The following is a 24,361-nucleotide window of genomic DNA, read 5'->3' on the forward strand; positions in this document are numbered from 1 at the left end:
TGTTACCCTTTTTTCTCAGAGTATATTTTTGTGATTGACCCCATTTCCAAGATGAATCTTCATGTGGCTGTTATTAGAGGGATTGTTTGAGGTTGTCATGGACCAGAGCTCCTCATAATCTCATTCTCTCCTTTTCTAAGCTTTTGGTTCAGCCAACATAAACCTCATTCTCACGTCTGCACGGATGCTCTTAATTCAAAACATTTCAGAGCTGAAGAGCTCACATCTTTGTTTTGGTTGTGCAATCCCTGAGCGATTAAATGAGGACGGTGAAGATACAGTACTATTGACCGGTGTAGTCTACAGGACGGTTGGCCCGGGCTGAGAGTGATGAGAACAAGTTTCCTCTCTGACCTTTACGCCACCTCTAACATGATCATTCAGTCTGGCTTATTGGGAATCAATTGCGTACGCTGTTAAAATAATCCCATAGACATTCGTTTTGGCCTCTTTCATCCCAAACTTTGAGATTTCCCAGAGGAAAGTGAAAAGTGGTGTTTGTGGGGTGATGTGAGGTAAAATCCCCCAGGAACTTTACTAAGAGTTTAGAGAAAAGCATTTGGGCAGATGAGGTGACTACAAGGCGAGTCGTTGTAAGCGTAAGCCGTTTAGCTGTATTAAAGGATTTTCTTGACATATCATAGACCCGTTTGATTTCATACATTTTTAATAAAATGTTAATAAGAACCACCAGAAGGTTAGATGCTTCCCAGAAGAAAAGGCTCAAGTAAGGGCATGTTGTATTTGGGATCTGTAAGGCTACATTCGCACTGCAGAAGCTTTCAGCTTTCAGAAATTTTAATGATAAATGCTGTTATTTTCATTAATAGTTTGTAAAGGGAATGACAGCTACAAATGATTTGACATATTGACCTGTATGACTGTGTCATGGTCAGTACATCTCTTAAATTATCAGATAATTTGATCTGGATTAACCTCAGAACCGCAGTGAAAAACAGACTCTCTGCATCCTCAGTGCTGACCTTATAATATCCATTTATTACCCTGTTAATTTGAACGGCGTAAACATGTCATATTAGTTTAGCGGTGGGATGAAAACAAGTCTGCAAGCATTCTGTAAATATCTGATAAGAATCTGATTATAGCACTAATATGTGTATAAACAGCATTAGTAATGATGATTTCCCACTAATTCTATTGAGAGAATTGATTTTATAGATACAAGCTAACTCAGTTTTATGTGTTTGACGGACCTTGTCTGACATTCTCATAAAAAACTGTTCAACCTACGCATGTTTTCCTGTAAATGTTAATTTTATGACAGTTTTGTTAGCATGTGTGCTGTTTGTGTTCCCTCGTGCGTCTGCCAACTTCATGGTGATTGCCAGTGAAGTTTAATTAAACGCATATGCACAGGAATTGGTTTAGATTGAGTTTTAGTTCAGATCGGCACAGCCCATTTAGTTGATTTCTAACGGTGATCAGTAAGTGGTCCGGGCTGTCAGGTTGTGTATTATTGTGTACCTTACATTTGGGTTTGATTGACAGATTAGTTTAAGATTAGGGGGGGTCCTCCCTAGATAGCCCTTCCCATCATTCATCTTGTCTGTGGCATGTAGCATGGGAAACTGGTGTGTATGTGAGAGAGAGTTTAACCAAGGCTGTTCTCCTCAGAGAGTTTTGTGTTAATGCAAACAGCACAGAGTGGTTTTCCTTATATGTTCATAGGACAGTAGCCCGAAAGCACCTAAATATCATAGTGTGGGTTCTTATGAACTATGGGTAATAGTGTTTCAGTGCTGTGTCCATTATGGAGCTTGCTTTGGGTTTGATTGATCCATGCTGAACTCCTGCTCTCATGCAGCAGTGTAGTACAATTAAAGGTATGGTTCACCCAAAAATTAAATTTCTGTCTTCAATCACTCACCCTCATGTCGTTCCAAACCTGTAAGACCTTTGTTCATCTTTGGAGCATAAATTAAGATATTTTTGATGAAATCCGAGAGCTCTCTGACCCTCTATAGACAGCAGGGGCCCTATCACGTTCAAGGTCCAGAAAGTTAGTCACAGGAAGCCACATGGACTATTTTGTCGATGTTCTTGATACCTTTCTGGACCTTGAACTAGGACCCTTGCTGTCTGTGGAGGGTCAGAGAGCGGTTGAATTTCATCAAAAATATCTTAATTTGTGTTTCGAAGATAAATGAAGGATTGAGGGACGACATGAGGGTGTTTTCGTTTTTGAATTTTCGTTTTTGGGTGAACTGTCCCTTTAATCACATTTATGATCTTCATATGTAATAACAAGGGAAGAATTCTACTCTGAGTTTCTCAGGGTTTTTTATAGAAAGGACTGCATGGGAATTCTTAGATAGAATAGCAAAATGATTTTGAGTCATCTTTAATAAAAAAAAAACAGAGAGAGAAGGGAAAAAGATAAAAATAAACCCTGTTGTTTTAAATGTTCACATAAAGAGTTTGCATGTAGAAATACACATACTATATAGCAAATCCGCCTCAAAGACTGCTTTATTGCTTGCATCATGGCAAAATGTAAACTATATTATCGGCCAGCTCTAATCTGCTAAATGCAACTATGACGCATTAAGAAATTATACATTTTTTAGCATAATGATTTCCCTAAAGCTCCTTTGAAACATTGTGTATTATAAAAAGAGCTATACAAATAAATACATTTGGAACTTAGCATACAGTGTAGGTGTTTTACTGATATATTGATCAACAAATTGAATTAAAATTAAATCTGAAATACTCTGATAAACAACTTTTGTACTGAGCTGTTTTTGTACTGTGGCTGTTTTTTCTAAGCCTCATGGCATTTTTCCTTCTGGAGGTAATTTATTGGTATTTATTGTTGAATGTTTTCTTGATTTCGACTTTAATAATCCTCCAGCACTCTTGGTCTATTGTGGTCTCTCAGCACTAACATTTGACCTATGACAATATTCTTCGAGGCCATAGTGTTTGCATTGTATTAGGCAACAATAATTGAATCAAACTGTTTTGTACATAATGATGAAGTCATTCTCACACTCATTTCTCTCTGTCTCTTTACAGCTGGACCCACAGACGGTGCAGTCCAAAAACTGGCATATGGACGTCATAGAAATGAATGGGGTATGTTATTTACCATCAAGCATGTTAATACTTTTTTGCGTTATTGCCCTACACACAGTGTCCTGTGATTTATCTAATTTATAATTCCTTTTCAGATTAAAGTGGAGTTTTCCATGAAGTTTACAAGTCGGGACCTAAGTTTGAAGCGAACACCATCTAAAAAACAGAGCGGCGTGTTTGGGGTCAAAATCAGCGTGGTAACAAAGTAAGTAAAATCTCAAGCCCTTTCTAAATGCATGTTATTGATTTTATTGTGCATTTGTTGCATTTGCTGCATTTTCTTTCTTTTTTTTCTTTAAATAAGGGCAAAAAGATTTGTTATTTCAGTTTCAGTACAGCTTTAAATATTCAGAATATACTACATCAATACAATACACCTTTATAAAGGATTTAGGCTTGCTGAACAGCAGTATTTGTCAAAGCGTGCACAGTTTCTGTTTATGTTTACATGATGTACATTGATTTTGCCTGTTGTTGTTTCTCAGGCGCGAGCGCTCCAAGGTGCCTTACATTGTGCGGCAGTGCATTGAGGAAGTGGAGAAGAGAGGGATTGATGAAGTGGGCATTTACAGGATCTCTGGAGTGGCCACAGACATCCAGGCCCTCAAAGCTGCGTTTGACGCCAGTAAGAGACTCTTAACCATTTACACTTCACACTCATGTAACTACTATATGGGCCATTCTACAAAATTGCTACAAACTGCTGTCCTACAACCAAAATACACATTTAAAGGAGAAATCCACTTTCAAAACAAAGATTCACATATAATGTACGCACCCCCTTGTCATCCAAGATGTTCATGTCTTTCTTTCTTTAGTCGTAAAGAAATTATGTTTTTTGAGGAAAACATTTCAGCATTTTTCTCCATATAATGGACTGATATGGTGCCCTGAACTTCCAAAGTGCAGTTTAAATGCGGCTTCAAACGATCCCAGATATGGTTGTAAATGATTCCAGCAGAGGAAGAAGGGTCTTATCTAGAGTAACGATCAGTTATCTTAATAAAATTAATACAATTTATTTACTCTTTAATGTCAAACGCTCGTCTTGTCTTACTCTGCGTGGACTGTTTTTTTTTTTCAGTTCATGACAGGTCTGTCGAAAAACTCTCATCTCATGTTCTCCCTTAACTTCAAAATCACTTCAAAATCATATATATGTTCAAAAATATATATATTCATTTAATAGTTTCTTTTATAATATTTAAGATTATTTTTATATTTTCTATTTCTGCATTTTCTTGTCACTACCGAAACAGTGTATGTTTTAGTCCACTGGCTGAGACTGATTTTAACTACACCCCTACATTTATGATTAGGAAATATTTATGTCATTCTCTCTTATAGCTACATGGTGAGTAGATAGGTCCCATCCTTTGAGGTAAATGTGTTCAAAAGTATGAAAAATCTGTGTGTAACTTTAAAGAATGTCACTACCAAACACCATTTTTCAATAATTAAACACTTTTTTGAGAGTTATTCCAAAACATTTAATTTTTATGTGTTTACCACTGTTCAGAACTGTGCTAGCTAACCATGTGCTGATTAGCATCTTTGATACTTCAAAAGTATCTAAAATGGTCACTACCGAAACAGTCACGACCGAAAACATTTGGTGAAGTTTCATAGTGACGTCTATGTTTTGGGTGTTATACCGTAAATTTGTCCCTACTGTAACAGTCACGACCGAAACATGTCATCATTGTTTCGGTAGTGACAAAAGGGAACATATAGTCCTTTATTTGGGGGAAATACGCGTAATTTTAGTACAGTTATGCAATTTTTTTTTGTATTTTAGTATGTTTTAGTAGTGTTTTAGTATGTGGGTTAAAATTCTTTATTGTGATGTGGTCGTTACCTAAACATTACCGTCACTACCGAAAATGTGCTGTCATGACCAAAACATGGGAAGTGTTGAATTATCAGCTAAGATGTTATGATAGTGTTTGGTTCAATGTATATTCGAACTAATGAATCCTGAAGTTTAAAATCAGTATGATCAGCTTTTTGCCTTTTACAGGAAAAAATGAATTCAAAATACAACAAATCTCATAAATCAAAGTTGAATTATTGTTAATATTGTAATTGGTGCTGATTTACCTCTGAAAACCTTTTAATAAAATAGAAAAGTATATATTTACAAGGAAGATGTAAGCAAAATTTTAATAGGCCAATATAACCCTTCTTATTAAATTATATATTACTGTGTTTCGATAGTGACAAATTTGGGGAGAGGACAAATATTCCAAAACTTTCTGAAAATACAATATGAGAATTAACTGCTCAATTACTAGAAATGTGTACTTAAATATTATACAGTTTGCATACATACAAATATTTGTGGAAAAAGACATTTTTTTTTCAAGACGTTTCCAGCTGTGAACTAATTCTGTAGAATGGCCCATATATGTAAAAGTACAAAATGAGTCTTTATTTTTTTATTTTGTGGTTTAGATATGGGTGTTTCCTTGCAGTCTGATTGGCTGAGAACCAGGGTAGCAATTTGCATCAGCATTGCGCACAGTGATTTTTAGTCAGATCTCTTTTAGTCCGAATTTTCTCCATTCGTTTATTCCTAATATATTTCATATTTTGCTATGATTTCCCATCAGTCTCCTCTGGCTGTTTTCTCTCTCTCTCTGGTTATGTGAGGTCAGTAGAGGCCTGTGTCTTGAGTCTAAAAGCAGCAGCAGTGTTGTGGGAAAGGCCATGCCGAGGTCTGACCCCTTCCAGCTGTCAGCTGGCTCAATAAACACACACACAGAGTCTGTAGGGAGCGTCCAGAGCTGTACCGTCAGCTAGCATACATGTGTTACTCACTATTATGTCACATGTCATGCCGGGAGCTTTATTACTCAGCCAACATGAGTGTTTCCTGCGGCATTTGTTATGATTTCAAATTTACTCTTGCTCTCTGTCTCTCTCTCAGATACCAAAGATATCCTGATGATGCTGAGTGATATGGACATTAATGCCATAGCAGGGACACTGAAATTGTATTTCAGGGAGCTGCCAGAACCTCTTCTCACGGACCGACTGTACCCGGCCTTCATGGAGGGCACTGGTATGACCTTCGATCTCTTTTACATTTAGCATAATAAGAGGCTTAAAGTAGCATCACCATGTGAGTAGTTACAAATAATAACACTCCTCTTCATCACAGCTCTATCAGATCCTGCAGCAAAAGAAAACTGCATGATGCACCTGTTGCGGTCACTACCAGACCCAAATCTCATCACATTCCTCACCCTACTGGAACACCTGAAAAGGTGAGGGCTCACAGACACACACACAAACCCACTCACCTTTGGTTTCCATGTTTTATGGGAACTTGCCATAGACATAATGATTGTTATACTGTACAAACTGTATTTTCTATCCCCTTTCCCTAACCCTACCCCTAAACACAGTCATCACAGAAAACTGTCTGCATTTTTGTTTTCCTGTTTTCATCATGGGAGCCAAAAAAATGTCCCTATAAGATCAAAAGATATTACTATCCTTGTGGCAGGGTTGCCAGGTTTTCATAACAAAACCCACCCAGTTGGCATTCAAAATTAGCCCAATTGCATTTAAGGGGCCCCTGGTAAAAAGCAGGTTTACACACATTTTTTTAGGGACTAAATATCACGTTATTGGGGTCGCTTTAACCCACCTCAACAGTGTTAAAGTAGCTAAATTTCATTGGAAAACCGCATACTTGGCAACACTGCCTTGTGTGGGGCATTATTTTGACTTTAATTTAAAAATACAGTAAAACAGGAATATTTGATGCATTTTAATGTTTTAAAATGTAAGTTATTCCTGTGATTGCCAAGCTGAATTTTCAGCTGCCATTATTCTAGTTTTCAGTGTTAAATGATCCTTCAAAAATTATTTCAATATGCTCATTTATTGTCAGTTTTATGGTACTCAATTATTATCATTGTTTCTTATTGTCACTTATTGCAAAATAATATTTTTGTGGAAATCATTTAATAAATAGAAAGTTCAAAATAACAGCATTTTTAAAATTATTTTTATTTTTAAATTTTAAAATAAAAATATTTTGTAATATTCTAAATGTATTTATGATCACTTTTACAATCATTTCTGTTTTTTTTCTTTTCTCTTTCATTCATTCATTCTCTTTTGTTTTTTGTTTTGTCTTATTTTAAAACTTACCCCAAACTTATGAAATATTTGCATCATAGTTTCCATAGAAATATTAAGGTGTAAAAACTACTTTTCTGTTTTCATTTTGACATTTGTTTGATTAAAATACATAAAAACAGTAATATTGTGAAGTATTTAAGTGTTTTAAAATGTAATTTATTCCTGTGATGCAAAGCCATATTTTCAGCTGCTATTATTCTTATTTCAGTGTTACATGATCTTTCAGAAATCATTCTAATATGCTGATTTATTGTCAATTTTATGGTACTCAATTATTAAAATGGGTTCTTATTATCACTTATTGCAGATTAATATTTTTGTGGAAATCATTTGATTTAAAAGAACAGCATTTATTTGAAATAGAAATCTTTTCTAACATTTTAAACATCTTTATGATCATTCTTACAATCATTTGTTTTCTTTTTTTTTCTTTTTCTTTTCTTTTCTTTTCTTTTCTTTTCTTTTTTCTTTTCTTTTCTTTTCTTTTCTTTTCTTTTCTTTTCTTTTCTTTTCTTTTCTTTTCTTTTCTTTTCTTTTCTTTTCTTTTCTTTTCTTTTCTTTTCTTTTTTCTTTTAAAACTTACCCCAAACGTATGAAACATGTGCATCGTTGTTTTCACAGAAATATTAAGTCGTGAAAACTACTTTTCTGTTTTAATTTTGATTTTTTTTTTTTTTTAATTTAAGTACTGTAAAACAGCAATATTGTGAAGTATTTTAGTGTTTTAAAATGTCATTTACTCCTGTGATTATAAAGTTGAATTTTCAGCTCCTATTGTTATATTAGTTTTCACGGTCACATGATCTTTCAGAAATCATTCTGATATTCTGATTTATTGTTTGTGCATCATGGTTTTCACAGAAATATTAAGCAGTGAAAACTACTGTTTTTTACACTGTAATGTTTCTTGAACACCAAATCATCACACCAGAAGGATTTCTGAAGGATCACGTGACACTAAAGACCGAAGTAATGACAGCTGGTTAATTCTTGCCTTTTTCAGAAAAAAAATAAAACACATTTTAAAAGACATTGAAGTGAAGCGAAGACATGACTAAATGTTGTTGACATTGACTCTTTAAAGCCAGCGGCTTCGCCATCATAAATACCCCGGGTTCTGTTTTATTTTAGTTCGTGTGAAACTGCTGTCGCAAATCACACTTCGTTCTGAAACGTCTGCAATTAGCTAGCAAGGCCTTGGGTTTATAAACACTGTCACAAATAATTTCTCTGGAGTCCTTATTGCCAACTATAACTGCCGTCCATTAACACATCACAGACACGGCAGCAGCACATGCAGGATTGAGTTTGCAACACTGCTGACACCTGCTGGCCAACTCTATACATCACACTCCAGTCACAGTACATGCATTGAGTCATTATAAACTGTGTTCAACTTGATTGTTTAATGAGATGTGACTGTATTGATGTTCGCTTCCTCTCATTTCAGGGTGGCAGAGAAGGAACCGGTCAATAAGATGTCTCTGCATAATTTGGCCACAGTGTTTGGCCCCACTCTGCTGAGACCCTCAGAGTCAGAGAGCAGTAAGGCCCACATCACACTGGCCTCTGACATCTGGTCACATGATGTCATGGCACAGGTCAGTCCTGGCTTACATACGCATTGCTCACGTCTAGTGTTTTACACTGCCTGGAAAGGACTCCTGGAGATTTTCCCAGCTTGGATAATATCATATATCACTCTAATGGGCTGTGGTTTGGTGTGTTTGACAGTTTGAAGATGCACGTCGTTATTACAGTGATGCCGATGTGGTCTGTGATTATTCCATCATCTTTATTTTCATACTGTCATAACACACTGCCCGCATGCTGAGAGCGGAGTGCTGGGCATCTTCAGCTCACTCGTTTATTTTATGCGCTCATGTGTGGCTCATCTAAAGCAGCGTGTTTACTGTGTGAGTGGATCTGAAGAGATGCTTTGACTTATTTGCCATTATGGTTTGGTCATGATATGTCAGAAACTGAACAAACAGCCTGAGCCAAGTCTTTACTAGTCATGACATGAGAATTTTCCCTGGTTAACCAATTTTCACTGAAAGTACAAATGCTACAAATACACCCACCTTAGTCCACCCCCAACAATAACATATGTAAACTAAAATGATTGCAGTACATAAACCCTTTAGGCATAATTTTGGTATATTTTGAAAGATGAGGGAACAACAGACACACACACATTCAAAGCTATTTTGGACAAGCTAAGTGTATAAAACTTTGGACCTCAAATTTTCTCAAAATTATTTGTAATAGTAAAATAAAATAATATATATTAATATATATTAATAGTAAAATAAAATAATATATATTAATCATTTGGAACTTATACACTCTTAACTACAACAACAATAATATTAGTAATAATTGTATTATTAATACTACTACAACAACATTTACTATTATTACTTCATTGGTTTCTTGGTCTCCATATGATGATGACAATGATGAAGATTATTATTATTAAATATTATTAATTAACATCGTTGTACTCAGGAGCTACACTTTCTCAGACTTTATAATAACATTATAATAATTATTATTATTAATAAAAATAATTGTATTATTACTAATACTGACATAATTAATACATAATTAATAATAATTATTATTATTTTTTATAGTTTTAATACTTATTTAAGTTTTAATACTGCTACTACTACTACTACTACTACTACTAATAATAATAATAATAAAATAATTTTATTATTACTAATACTGCCTATTACTAATACTAATACTGTATTATTATTATTATTATTATTATTATTTATTTTTATTATTAGTTATGAAAATTGTTGTGCTTAGCAGCTCACACTTTCTCAGACTTTATAATAACATTATAATAATAATTATTATTAATAAAAATAATTGTATTGTTACTAATATTGACATTATCATTATTATTATTTATAGTTTTAATACTACTACTAATAATAATAATAATAATTAAAAAATAATTGTATTATTACTAATACAGCCTAATACTAATACTGTATTATTATTATTATTATTTATTTTTATTATTATTATTTATGAACATTGTTGTGCTTATGAGCTCACACTTTCTCAGACTTTATAATAACTATTATTATTATTATTTACAATTTGTAACTTGTATATATATTTTAAGTTTTAATACTACTACTGTTACTACTAATAATAATTAATAATAATTATATTATTACTACTACTACCCTTATTATTATTATTATTATTATTAATAATAATAATAATAATAATAACATTAATTATTGTACATTTACAATAATTAATAATATTACTTCTTGTACATTATTGTACAATTAAACATTGTTAACACTTTCTCAGACTTTATAATAACTGTTGTTATTATTATTATTATTATTATTTATAGTTTGGAGCTCATATATTCTTAGTCTTAATACTTCTGCCTACTAATAATAATACTGTAGGTATAATTTAAAGAATAACTGTACTATTACTACTGTCATTACTATTATTATTATTATTATTATTATTATTTGCAGTTTAGAACTCATATACTCTTAGTCTCAATAATGGTACTACTACTAATAATAATAATTTTAAAATAATTGTACTATTACTACTACTACTACTACTAATACAATTATTATTATTATTATTATTATTTATAATTTGGAGCTCATATATTCTTAGTCTTAATACTGCTAATCCCAATAATAATAATTTAAAAATAATTGTATTATTATTATTATTATTATTATTATTATTATTATTATTATTAATGTTCTCTGGTTAGGACACAATGTTTTGCTAATTTCCTTTTCTTTAGTCAATACTAATTCTGAACTTCTAGCATAGATCTTGGATGTTTGATGCTAAAAAGTTGTATCCAGTTTCTTGATTAGACAAAACTAAAGTGGCATTAATGCAGTAGTTGCAGCACCATCTAGTGGTGTGTGAATAACACAGTCAGTTTACATATGATTGAGATTTAGTTTTATGTCAGTATAATGATTGCAACACTAATATCCACCTCTCCCTTCACAGGTTCAGGTATTGCTGTACTACCTGCAGCATCCACCCATATCCTTCGCTGAGCTGAAGAAGAACACACTCTATTTCTCAACTGACGTCTAACACCAACCACAGACTCCCTTCCTCGCCAACACTGTCTTTTTTGTGTACAAAGCCAACGGTCCAGCAGGGGGACAGAGAGAGACTGTGGCCACTCTCCCCTGCGTTTGTTGTCTCCAGTCATGTTCATGTGTAAAGGGAGCTTAAGCTTTGCTCCAGCATGGAGAAGAACTGCGGCGAGAGGACGAGCATCTTGAGCGAACCCAGGATTCACCATCACCTTATTCAAATGTTGCACTTATCACATAGATGTTCTGCCAAACACAAACACACGTCCTACCACGTCAAACACCACGTTTACCATCTCGTCCGAAGGTTCATGTCACGGGATGTTGGTTCGTCTGAGTTGCAGATGCATGCTGGGATGTCTGCATTCATTGTGGCGTCTCCTCTAAAGCCCAGTTCAGTGATCCCAGAGCTGGAAGTGAACTGCAATTGCCCTCTTCCCCAAGAGACATTCCAGTAAACATCAGCATTTACATGTTTATAAATATTTGTTTTGTTTTGTTTCATAAGCTTCTGTGCATGTGATACGAGGACAGTGAGCTGTGTGTGTGTGTGTGTGTGTGTGTGTGTGTGTGTGTGTGTGTGCGCATTTGTTCAAAATACGATCTCATGCTGCAAGTGTTTCCTTCTGGGCAAAGCGTTGAAATCCCAGACCTTCCTTGTCCAAGTACATCCAGGCCAAAAATTGCCCTATTTATTATTATGAATATATACATTAATTGTGCCTGTACAGTTCAGTACACATCGAGACTCTATAGAGTCCTTCATTTGCAATTTTTGGTCTGTTTTTGATTCATTTTAACTTCCTGTCAGTATAGACTTGATTATACTGTAGAAGACAGAAAGCCAGCTTTTGGGACCAGTCGTGGTATGCAATGTAGTGAGATTATACTTTGAAAAATGCAGAATTGTCCTGATTTGGAGAAAAAATCATCTCCGGTCACGGTTGAAGTGTCTGGTGATACTTCGGTTTGTAGAAAGATCCGTGTTACTGCCCTTTTTTGCATGTTCAGCTTGTCCGATAAGAAGTGGCCAGGATAACATAGGTTCATTTTCTTCTTTGTATTTTAATTTTATTTAATTATTAATATTATTATTGTTATTTTTACTCCACTGCTGAGGACCACTGGCAGAGCGGAGGGAAAAATGAAACTTTTCTGCTATAAAGCCAGTGACATGTACTTCAAAAGCACTGTTAGATTGCAGACTATTTGATATTTTAATATAAAAGGAAATTAAAAACTGGTGTATTTTATTTCTGTTGGAAAGATATTGAGTATACTGTATTAACAAGAGTAAATGTTGATGTGACCTTTTTTTTCCCTGTTTTTAGTAAAATAAATAAAAGTGTACATTGCACACAGCAAATTTTTGTTTTATTGAAGGGTCAGCTTGAAGTTGAATCTATGGTGTTGGATATGTTGGATAGGAAAAGAAACCACATTCCAAAGCATAATGTACTTTTTACTGTACTACACTTCATAAATAATAGTTGTTGGGGGTTTTTACTTTTAATACTTACATTAAAAATGTAGTTCTTTGTTGTAGCCAAGTAAATCTTGAATTACTTTTACTTGAGTAGATTTCTAATGAAATTAAGTATAAAATGATATTTAATATGAAATGTGCAGTACTGCAGTAGTGCAGTAAAAAGTGCAATATTATGCTTTGGAATGTTGTGAAGTAAAGTTTTCTAAAGAAAAACACTGATAAAGTACAGACACATGAAAAGTATGTTTAAAGCAGAGTAAAAATACTTCACTTCTGTCCGCCTCTGGCAAAGTGCTAAGTGACACAGTAAAACCACACTCACTTGGTCCACTATATACTTTGTTATATAAATGTCAGGATAACACTTTAGAGTAGGGAACAATTCTCACTATTAACTAGTTAATTATTAGCATGCCTATTATTAACATATTGGCTGTTTATTAGTACTTATAAAGCAGCTGTTCTGTATGACCATGTTCTACATCCCTAATCATACCCAAGACCTGAATTTAACAACTACCTTACTAACTATTAATAAGCAGCAAACTAGTAGCTTATTGAGGCAAAAGTCATGGTTAATGATTTGTTAATAGCAAGAATTAGACCTTAAAATAAACTGTGACCATTGTCAGTATAGGGAGAAGTGTTCATTTTTATTAAGTAGAGTTCAAGTATATTTTCATATAAGTTTACTTCATATAGTAAGTATACTAATTTCAATGCACAGTACTAGTAGCATACTTGTAAGTGTACTATTTCAATACTTGGGGCATTCAGGGTCTAACAAGTAAGCAGCAATATTTTACTATAAATACTGAACTTAATTGGCCAGTGTAGAGATGATAAAACTGGGATGGTATGATCATAATTTCTTGATCTAGTAAGAACTCTAGCAGCTGCATTTTGGACTAACTGTAGCTTATTAATGAGGATGCAGGACAAACACATAGTTGTCAATAGTGCATTACAATAATCCAGTCTGGAGGTCATGAATGCATGAACTAGCTTTTCGGCTTCAAAAACAGATAAAATGTTCTGTATCTTGGCAATGTTCTGAAAGACCAATTTACACTGCGCCGACAAATGGCAACAGACATTCGTCTGGTTTAGTCTTGTTTTCACTGATTGAACGTGTTGAATCTGTGTTTGTGCATCTTGGAACATCTAAGAAGTGAGGTACTGTACTTTGCCGGCTGTCAATGTTGTTCTGCGTCTGTTGTGAAGTGTGAATTGGCAGTGAGATAAAAGAAGGCTTTTTTTATAACGTGGAATATGACAAAGTGAGCCAACTTGAAACCTCACTAATTTACTTACATTCATTAAAATAAACTGACATTCACTGATTATTACATCACTTAACATGTATAATTGACATTTTTGATAACAGAAATGAGTTTTCAGTGAGGGAATGTCAAATGTGGGTAAAAGTAAAGAGCAAATGGGGCAGACAGGAAGCAGAAGGGAAAGCAGGGCATGAATCTGGAGTGAAAAGAGAGCATTAGAGTATAAAGCGTTAAAATATAGTCATAAGTAAAGTTCACTAAATCTGTTTATAGGAAACAGACAGAAAAAAGTGGTACAATATTACATTGAAATGTTCCTCTTATTCAGCTTTTAGCCTAGTTGCTGCATGTGTTAAAGTCACACTTTTAATATCGCAGACTTAATTTTAAGCAATATTCTGTTTAATGTCAACACAACATGTTATATAAATTATATAAGAATTTTAATCATGAATTCAGTAAATCTATGAATTTGACTTATAGTCTAGGCTGTTTTATATGCTGTTAAATGTTTGATAATATGTGTTAAACAAATAAACGCACACACACATGTTTGTTTTTGTGAATTGTGGGGACTTTCCACAGACTTCTATAGATTTTATACTGACTAAACGATATTGTCTATCCCCTAACCCAACCCTAACCCTAAACCTAACCCTAGCCCTCAAAGAAAACATGTTTGCATCGTTACACTTTCAGATAAACATCATTTACTATTTTTAATCATTTTTTAACATTGTGGGGACCGGCATGTCAAAAATTTCAGGTTTTACTATCCTTGTGGGGACATTTGGTCCCCACAATGTAGCAAAAACAAGTACACACACACACACACACACACACACATATATATACATTTATTATATGTTTATTATATATAGTTTATATATATTTGTTTATTTGATATAAAGAGTTTATTTGCAAAAAAAAAAAAAAAAAATAAGTGTTAAAAAATCATGTTTTTTATTATGTTATCATGATTGTATTGTGTTAGCTGTATTTTTAAAGTTATTTTTTTACTTTATATTAAAATAACCCAACTGCAGTTTGATAGAGATTAATTGGAATGCACAATGAAAAAACATGATTATTGAAAATGGATAAAAAAAAGCTTGGTTATCTGTTTTTGGAAATAAACTCTTCATATATCTTCATATTTTTTTAAACATCTTCCAAATAACATTATATGAACGGAACTAAAAAAGAAAAGAAAAGAAAAGTAAAGAACACATCTGGGAAACTAAAAAGTGTCCCATTTTGAGTTCGCCCTGTAATTTAATGTATACTAAATAACACAACTGAATAACCTTTTTTTTTTTTTATAAGGGTTATTTTGTTTTCTAATTGTTTGCTTGCATTTTGTCAGATTGTTTACTGGTAGTTTCTGACAACTTATTTTTAATTGCAAAAGCTGGCTTGTAGGCTACAAGTTGAAAATGTTACAATGTTAACAAGTGACAGACAGACAGACAGCACGTGGGCTCAGTCTGGCACGTGCTGCTCAGTAATTGACCTGATCAAAACAAACACGAGCGTGTGTCTGACCCTAGTGACCTCGTGATGACCTCGGTCAAGTATGGGCCAGGTGTTCAGTGCCCCAGACTGACCGGATTCCTGTCTGGAGTCTTTAGACGATTTTCCTATAAATAGTTCGGGGTGATGATGGGTGACCCACACCTGACTCTAACTGGACATGATGCAATCTTCATCTCTGCCCGAGCCCGAGAAGAGCATCCCCGCACCTGACGGATGTTTCCTAATGTGGCGGGACTACATGGATCTCCGCAGGACCTTGTCGCAGCTGCTGGAGCAACGCGACCAAGGACAAGCCGCTGCTGACCGTGGGACACCCCCGGAAGGTTTCATGAGAACCGGCTCCACCAGCAGCGTCTCCAGCGCCTCTGCCTCCATCTCCAGCCGCGACCTGCGGACCCAACGAGACACCTGCGGATTCTGCCGACAGAACGGAGAGACCCCGTTGGTTTACATGAGTCACAGACTGAAAGCCCGAGACGGACGGATCCTCTGCCCGATCCTGAGGAGCTACGTGTGTCCCTTCTGCTCCGCCACCGGAGACTGGGCGCACACCCGCCACTACTGTCCGCTGAGAAACCTAAAACCGACCAGCAACATGTGAATCAATGGACTCGCACACTGTTATTCCTGTCAAAACTGTAAGTCTGTGTTCGGAGAATGTTGTAAAATTATGTTCAAAAAAAGTTGTTTGGATGTTAATGCTTGAAACGTGTTTTTGTAGTTCATTTCAAAATAAAAATATTTTTCTAGTGCATCAAAACATGGTTTTATTTTTGTTATTTGAATTGTTTTTAAATACGTTCCTCGTTGTTTTGGTTTGGTATTTAATTATTATATAAATATTATATGTAAATATTTGGATACTATTTCACATTTAATGTATAAATAAAAAACTACGAAAATTATCACCTGCTGAATTTTTTTACAAATGTTACAAATTTAACAAATTTCAGATTAACATTGATATTTTTAAAACATACTAAAATATTTTGAGTTTAATTGGTCGTTATTAAGAGATGGTTTGCAGAATATATGTATACACAAAAACATTTTTAGTTTTGCTTTTTTATATATTTTTGGTAATACTTCATTATTTGTTAACATTATGTATTAGCTATGAACGAACAATAAATAATGAATTTATTACACTATGTATTTATCTTTGTTAATGTTATTAAAATACAGTCGTTCATTGTTTGTTCATGTTAGTTTACAGTGCATTAATGTTAAACAACTTGTGATTTTAATAATGCATTAGTAAATGCTGAAATGAACATTAACTAAGATTAATACATGCTGTAGAAGTATTGTTTATTCTTAGTGTGTTACCATTTATATTTTTCAGTTAAATATTTTCTTTTGAAATGAGTTTGAATTAGTTTAAAAGTTTAAAAATGACAATGCCGATTGCACTAAATACCGTAGGTGGCGCTATAAACCAACAGTATGTTCCACAGCATACAAACTACTGAAGAAGAAGAACATATGGAGGTGCGGGAAACATGAACACGACGGTAAATGTTTGCACTTGTGTTTAACACTGTACGTTAAATATTTATTCAGCAGTTATTCGGTCAGTCGATGCTTTTAGAAGCTGTTTTCATTACACTGACAGATACAATGTCTAGATATCGGTGTCGTTTGGTTTTCAGGTAGTTTACACAACCTTTTATCAGAAAAAATGTCAAATATGAACACTTTCCCAACATTAATCGTCGTAATTAACTCCATATTTGCAAATATGTAAAAGACAGATGCTAAAGACAAGTCATTATGTAATATACACTACCAGTCAAAAGTTTTTGAACAGTCTGATTTTTAGTGTTTTTTAAAGTCTCTTCTGCTCACCAAGCCTGCATTTATTTGATCCGAAGTACAGCAAAAGCAGTACAATTTTGAAATATTTTTACTGTTTAAAATAACTTTTCTATTTTAATATATTTGTAAACTGAAATTTATTCCTGTGATTTTAAAGTTGATTTCATTTAACATAATTACTGATATGATCCTTCAGAAATCATTCTAATGTTGTTTTGCTGCTCAAAGAGCGTTTTTATTATTATTATTATTATTATTATTATTATTGTCATGTTGAAAAAAGGCTGAGTAGATTGTGTTTTTGTTTCTTTGATGAACAGAAAGTTCAGAAGAACAGCACTTATCTGAAATATAAGTCTTTTGTAACATAAATGTGTTTATCATCACTTATTTCAGATAAATGCTGATCTTTGGATCTTTCTAGTCATCGAAGTAACTTGAAAAATGTACTCAACTGTTTTAAATATCTTGATAATAAAAAATGTCCATATTAGAATGATTTCTGAAGGATCATGTGACACAAGACTGGAGTAATGATGCTGAAAATTTAGGTTTGATCACAGGAATAAATTACATTTTAAAATACAATTCAAATAGAAAGAGAAAGCAGGTATTTTAAATAGTAAAAATATTTCACAATGTTAATGCTTTTGCTTGGTGAGCAGAATAGACTTATGTAAAAAACATGATAAATCTTACTGTTCAAAAACTTTCGACTGGTAGTGTAATTACATGATATAATTACAGATCTTCAAACAAGCTTTTGAAGTTTAAAATCATGTACTGTAATTCACCTTCAAAGATATCTCAAACTCATGCCTGTAATTTCTTTCTCTTTTTTAAGCTTTAAGGTGCATTATGGGCTCATCTCTGCCTTCTGTTGCTGAGCAGCTTTTAAAAGACCTTCAGAGAACTTACTCAGAGACAAACCAGAGTAAGTTTGAAACTCACACTCACTGATGTCTAGTCAGCTGGATGAAGTATCATTTGCAGCTGAACAGCAGAAAAACTCTACTAGACCTCATGCAGTCACACTGTACAGTGGGCTGTAGAAGTATCTGATCACTAGTCAAAATGTGGATGTATTGTGTATTTTGCTATTTTTCTTCCTTCACAAATTGTTATTTGTGAGCTGAATCTATAGTTTAAATAATTCCAAACATGAATTTGGTTTGTAGGTTTGGTATTTGGTCTGATACTGATATATGATTCCTAAAAAGCATCTTGTGCCAAAAACATTTTGACCTAAAACATCATGACCTTTTTTTGTTTTTGTTTCGATTTTTGAAATTCCCTTATTTCTGGGTTAAAAATGTTCAATGTGTTCTCTGATATTTGAACCCTCTGTCTGATACACAGATTTAAACAGCAGAAATTTGATCAACAGAAAAATAAAACTTAGGCCTAATAATATCAAATGAATTCGTGGAAGTGAACAGTAAAGCCGGCCTCACGCTACAGGATTTTTAGCCCGATTTTGCCCTCCCGAAAATCGGAGCAAAAGTCTTGTCGAGCACCTCGATTGGCCCGATGTTCGGCACGGATTATCTGGTAATGTGAGACGTTCACAGATCGAATCTTGCACCTCCCGATCTGCTCTCACACAAATCGGGGCCGCCCCCGATCATATCAAACATGTTTGATATCCAGGATTTTAAATCGGGATGATCACAGCTATGATTACGTCAACACTTTCACAACAGCCAATGCGCGACCGCAAAACAGCTGCTGTACGGTCCATTGGATAGTGGAGATGGAGGAAACTGCTTCTTATGTTTTTGTAGTAACACTGTCTGAAAACATACCTCAACCGCATGGAGCAAGGAAAGCAATGCTCCATGGCCCGAGTCCGACCCGAGCCCATCTTTTTTCCCCTTCTCCCAAATCAGCGTATACTACTGTTTTAGCAATTAAAATAGTTTAGTTTTGTATGTAATGGCAAAGTGATTATATTTCGTTTCGTTTTTTTATTACGTTAATTTAGAAAAACGTTTGGAGCATTTTTTTTGTTCGTTAAATATAAGTTTTTGTTTTTTTTAATTAACGACCAAGCGGTCGGCAGCAGACAGTGAGTTGATCATAGACTGTTTAATCAGTTTTGCCTTCTCAAATCACGACCTGGCTAAAGTAAAATCTATAGATATAAAACAGTTAAAGCATATAACAGTTAACTAACATTTGTAAACATTTTTTATTTTATTTTGTATTTTATTGGGTTTTTTTTTAAATTATACACTACAACAAAACACATACAGTGATAACAAGACATTCAAATAAACAAAATGAATAATAATAATAATAATAATTAAAAAAACATTTGTAAACATTAGTTGCTGAAATGACGATCTGTTGCATAAGATCACGTGAGGCGCTCCCTCCGTCATGATAATCTTAATAATATCTTGTAGTGTGTGATGCGCCACAATTTTGAAATCTTGTAGTATGTGCATGTTTAAGATTTCAGGGGAGATAATCTGCAAAGATTCTCCTTATGTGTGCACTTCAACCAGATTCCATAATCGGTTAGGATTTTGAAAAAACCTGTAGTGTGAGCCCGGCTTAAGGTTTTAAATCTTTAGACATGAAAGTGAAAATAGCTGCAATTTTTATTGCTGACACCGGATGGAGCTCTAATATCAGTTGCATGTATTTTTTGCTCCACTGCTGGTTTTTGATTGCTTAAACAGACCACTCGTCTTGTGGAGTGGCGTTAAAGTTTCTTATGGTCCTTGTTGTGGAAGTTGCTTTTAGTATAGGGTTCAAAGTATAGTTCATTTATGTTCAGATTTTTTCCTACAGCATCATGTTCCTCAGAGTGTATTGCCTAATGACATGTTCAATTCAGAACATTAGTCCAAAGCCTTGTATTAAATAAGTGTGTTAAAATGTCAATGTGTTCATTTAGTTTTTCTGAAATCCTTATGTGTGCAGACAAGACTTAATGCAGGACATCTGGATGAGAGTAGTGACATTATTCTGCTGGAATTTTGATCTCAAACGATGCCAGAGAGAAATATCAAGGGAGTAATGATTAGAGAAGTTATGATGGCTGTAGTGTTTTTGAGATTGAGATGTCGTTTCAAGTTGTACTTGTTTGGATCCTTCTCCAGAGAACCATGGTGACCGAAATAAACAACCAAAATAGACTGTTTTGCATGACTGATAATTGGTTATTATGTTTAGCGTGTACACTACCAGTTGTTTACAAATTTTTAATTAATTTTTTTTTAAAGAAGTCTCTTCTGCTCACCAAGCCTGCATTTATTTGATCCAAAGTACTGCAAAAACAGTAATATTTTGAACTGTTTTTACTATTTGTTTTTTACAAACTGATTTCTATATGAATAGATTTTAAAATGTAAGTATTCCTGTGATTTCAAAGCTGATTTTTTTAGCATCATTACTGATTTGCTGCCCAAAAAAACATTTATTATTATGTTGAAAATAATTGTGTAGAATTTTTGTCAGGTTTCTTTGATGAATAAAAAATTCAGAAGAACAGCATTTATTTGAAATAGAAATCTTTTGTAACATCTAAATCTCTTTATCATCACTTTTGATTAATTTAAAGTTACTAAATACAAGTATTAATTTCAATAATGTCTCTTTATTGATGATTAATAATAATAATAAATGTTTCCTGAACAGCAAATCAGCATATTAGAATGATTTCTGAAGGATCGCATGACACTGAAAAATTTTTTCAAATTTATTACATTTTTAAATTATATTTTTAAAATATATTCCAATAGGAAGCAGTTATTTTAAATAGTAACAGTATTTCACAATATTTATAAATGCAGGTTTGGTGAGCAGAAGAGACTTTTTAAACAAATAATGAAAAACTTACCATTCAAAAACTTTTGACTGGTAATGTATTTAACTATTAAGTAGTTGTATTTTTCCAGATGTTATGTTTCATGTGCTCATATATGTTGCTTTAAAAACAAGTTTTGTGCTTTTACATTTTTCAGTTTTATGAAACAGTGACTAATATTATCTCTTTCTCTTTCATATAGTACCAGATGATCTACTAATAGCGTAAGTATTCCCCCCCCCCTTGTCTCCTCTTCCTTATTCTTAAGTTACATTTATCATAGTGTGAGGTTAGGTCTTGAACTACGGACTGGTAAATATTTTGGATGCTCTTGACCTGAAGTTGAGGAGGGTCAGTTATTATTGCAACTGAATACTGTATAAAAAGCAGCTCTTACCTCTTAACTGCCAGATATACTCAACACAGACTTTATCAAGCACGTATATGTCTTTACCCAGCGCTCTCTTTCAAGACGTCATTGTCTGAATAAACCATGATGTTAAAAGCGTCCTCAGACCCACAATGACAGCCATCAGGCTGCTACTGAGGGAAGCACTAAGCCACAGTAATTACTCTTCTCTGGGAATCACATTCCTCCATAAATGGCTGTTCACATCATGGGTCAGCTCTTTTTGCTTTATTGTACAATCCATTGTGGTTTCAGTGTCATAATCACGTCACAGGTCTTTGCTTAGGTCTGCTTCTCTGTGAGACGTTATTTAACTGTGGCTAGATGACTTTCAGATGATGCAGCTTCATACTTCCGCATAAGAAATGCATTGCTATGGGCTTGACATCAAGAGCAGACTGGCTCATAAGTGACATGTTTTTGAGTTTTATATTAAGACCGGAAACGGCACTTGCTTTGGGTTAAAAGTAAGAGCTGAGGTTTTTTTTTACCTCCCAGCTTCCTGTGTTAATGTCACTGTCTTATCTCACGTAGCATGGTTTCCTGTTGGTACAGTTCAAAGAAAATAGTTCATACAAAAGTGAAAATTTCTCAGTCCATCGACAAGGCAGATGAGTTTGTTTCTTCTTCAGAGGATGATTTGGAAAAATGTAGCATTACATCACTTGCTCACCAATGGATCCTCTGCAGTAAATGGGTGTCGTCAGAATAGGAGTCCAAACAGCTGATAAAATAAACTACAAGTAATCAACACTATATTTACAGTAATCCACAAAGAATTCACACTACTTCAGTCCATTATTTATTGTCTTCTACAGTGAAAAAAAAATGTCTCGTCTGAATGAGGAGTGAAATATGCACGTCAATCACTTAGAAGTGAAAACAGTTCTAAACAAATATGGATTTTTATGTGTATGTGAGAGGACAACAGGGGACAGACTTTTACACTGGTGAAGGTATTATTATGGATTATGCACTGGTATTTTTGGCCAGAAGCAGCAGTTTATTTTTGAAATGCCTTAACGGTAGATTTGTTTCTTACAAATAGGGCTGGGCGATATATCGAATATTAGCGATAATATCACAATAATTTTGACGACTATGTAAAATGTTAAAATATCGTTTATATCAAATATTTCAAATTCAAGCATACTTTCCCAAAAGAACACAATGAACCTCCAATATTACACCCACTTACGTAAGAGACGTGAGATGGGGGTGTTCTACACGCCTCTACTACGCAAGCTTTCAAAGAGTTCAAATCCCAGAACGATACATTTTCTGCCCAGTGTTTTGCTTATTTTAAGCTATCTGGCAACCATGCACGCAAGCTCTCTCTTAATTGTGGAAGCACCGAGAATGATCTGAAAACACTGACAAACAAGCTAGATGTTTAGTGATCAAAATGAACGTGTCAGTCTGTGTTCTGAGATCTCGATCTGTGATTGCTGAATAAAAGCACTTACTCAACTGCTGTTGTCTGAATAGAGAAACATAGGCTGTTGCAATTTGGAATTACTATTAAGAAATTGTACTACTATAATATTATTCATTTGTACTTCAGTTACATATACATGTTCATTTAATTAAAAGTAGTAGGTGATCACTAGATTTTTTTTTTTTTTTTTTTAACTGCTTAAATTTGCACTAAACATTTTGAATTTACTTTGTAACAATAGCTGTTCTGTCTAAATTGTTTTTGTTGTATTTTTAATAGGGGAAAAAAATCATGTTTTTTTTATTTAAAAGCAACTCCAAACATATCGAGATATATATTGAATACCGTAAAAATGTTGACAATATCAAGATATCAATTTTATATATATGTGTGTATATATATATATATATATATATATATATATATACACATATATATACACACTACCGTTCAAAAGTTTGGGGTCAGTAAGAATTGTAATAGTCTTTAAAGAAGTCTCTTATGCTCATCATTTATTGCTGCATTTATTTGATTAAAAATATAGAAAAAAAACAGTAATATTGCAAAATGTTTTTACAATATAAAATAATGTTTTTTATTTTAACATACTTTAAAATAGAATTTATTCCTGTGATGAAAAGCTGAATTTTTATCAGCTGTTACTCCAGTCTTAAGTGTCACATGATCCTTCAGAAATCATTCTAATATGCGGATTTATTATTAGAATGATCAGTGTTGGATAATATCAACAGCTGTGCTGCCAAATATTTTTTGGAACCTGTGATTTTTTTTTTTTTTTTTTTTTTTTTTTCAGGATTCTTTCATGAATAACAAGTTTAAAAAGTACAGTGTTTATTCAAAATATAAATATTTTATAACAATGTAAATTATTTATTATTAACTTTTAATAAACTTTTAATTATTGACTTAATACATCCTTGGTGAATAAAAGTATTAATTTCTTTAAAAAAAAAGAAAAGAAACAATAAAAATGTACTGACCCCAAACTTTTGAACGGTAGTGTATGTATGTGTGTGTATATATATATATATATATATATATATATATGTGTGTATATATATGTGTGTAGCCCAGCCCTGCTTACAAATATGCAGCCTTTTAATTTACACAACATTATTTGATTGACTGGAGTCAAGCGGATTTCTTGAATTATTGTGATTGTGTTTTCATCA

General features: G+C 33.6%; 3 protein-coding genes across 6 annotated transcripts in view; all 3 read left to right on the forward strand.

Moving 5' to 3' along the window:
• The window catches only part of abr (ABR activator of RhoGEF and GTPase), a 191,447-nt gene extending 178,703 nt beyond the window's left edge, over positions 1-12,744 (forward strand). For all 4 annotated transcript variants that reach the window (XM_051109096.1, XM_051109097.1, XM_051109098.1 and 1 more), the window contains 7 exons: positions 3,040-3,099; positions 3,195-3,304; positions 3,585-3,724; positions 6,029-6,163; positions 6,263-6,368; positions 8,705-8,855; positions 11,284-12,744. In XM_051109096.1, coding sequence (XP_050965053.1) covers positions 3,040-3,099; positions 3,195-3,304; positions 3,585-3,724; positions 6,029-6,163; positions 6,263-6,368; positions 8,705-8,855; positions 11,284-11,373 — 792 coding nt within the window. In that variant the 3' untranslated portion in view covers positions 11,374-12,744. The remainder of the gene's footprint in view (positions 1-3,039; positions 3,100-3,194; positions 3,305-3,584; positions 3,725-6,028; positions 6,164-6,262; positions 6,369-8,704; positions 8,856-11,283) is intronic.
• Positions 12,745-15,223: 2,479 nt separating this feature from the next.
• nanos2 (nanos homolog 2) lies at positions 15,224-16,492 on the forward strand. The gene has a single exon (XM_051110770.1). It carries the CDS (start codon positions 15,844-15,846, stop codon positions 16,285-16,287), a length of 444 nt encoding a protein of 147 aa, XP_050966727.1. The 5' UTR covers positions 15,224-15,843; the 3' UTR covers positions 16,288-16,492.
• Positions 16,493-17,140: 648 nt separating this feature from the next.
• zswim7 (zinc finger, SWIM-type containing 7) overlaps positions 17,141-24,361 on the forward strand; it is a 34,374-nt gene continuing 27,153 nt past the window's right edge. Inside the window, exons 1-3 of the mRNA XM_051110460.1 lie at positions 17,141-17,200; positions 18,349-18,438; positions 21,524-21,545. Coding sequence (XP_050966417.1) covers positions 18,363-18,438; positions 21,524-21,545 — 98 coding nt within the window. The 5' untranslated portion in view covers positions 17,141-17,200; positions 18,349-18,362. The remainder of the gene's footprint in view (positions 17,201-18,348; positions 18,439-21,523; positions 21,546-24,361) is intronic.

The sequence above is a fragment of the Labeo rohita genome, chromosome 5, assembly GCF_022985175.1.
Source record: "Labeo rohita strain BAU-BD-2019 chromosome 5, IGBB_LRoh.1.0, whole genome shotgun sequence".
Classification (NCBI taxonomy): domain Eukaryota; kingdom Metazoa; phylum Chordata; class Actinopteri; order Cypriniformes; family Cyprinidae; genus Labeo; species Labeo rohita.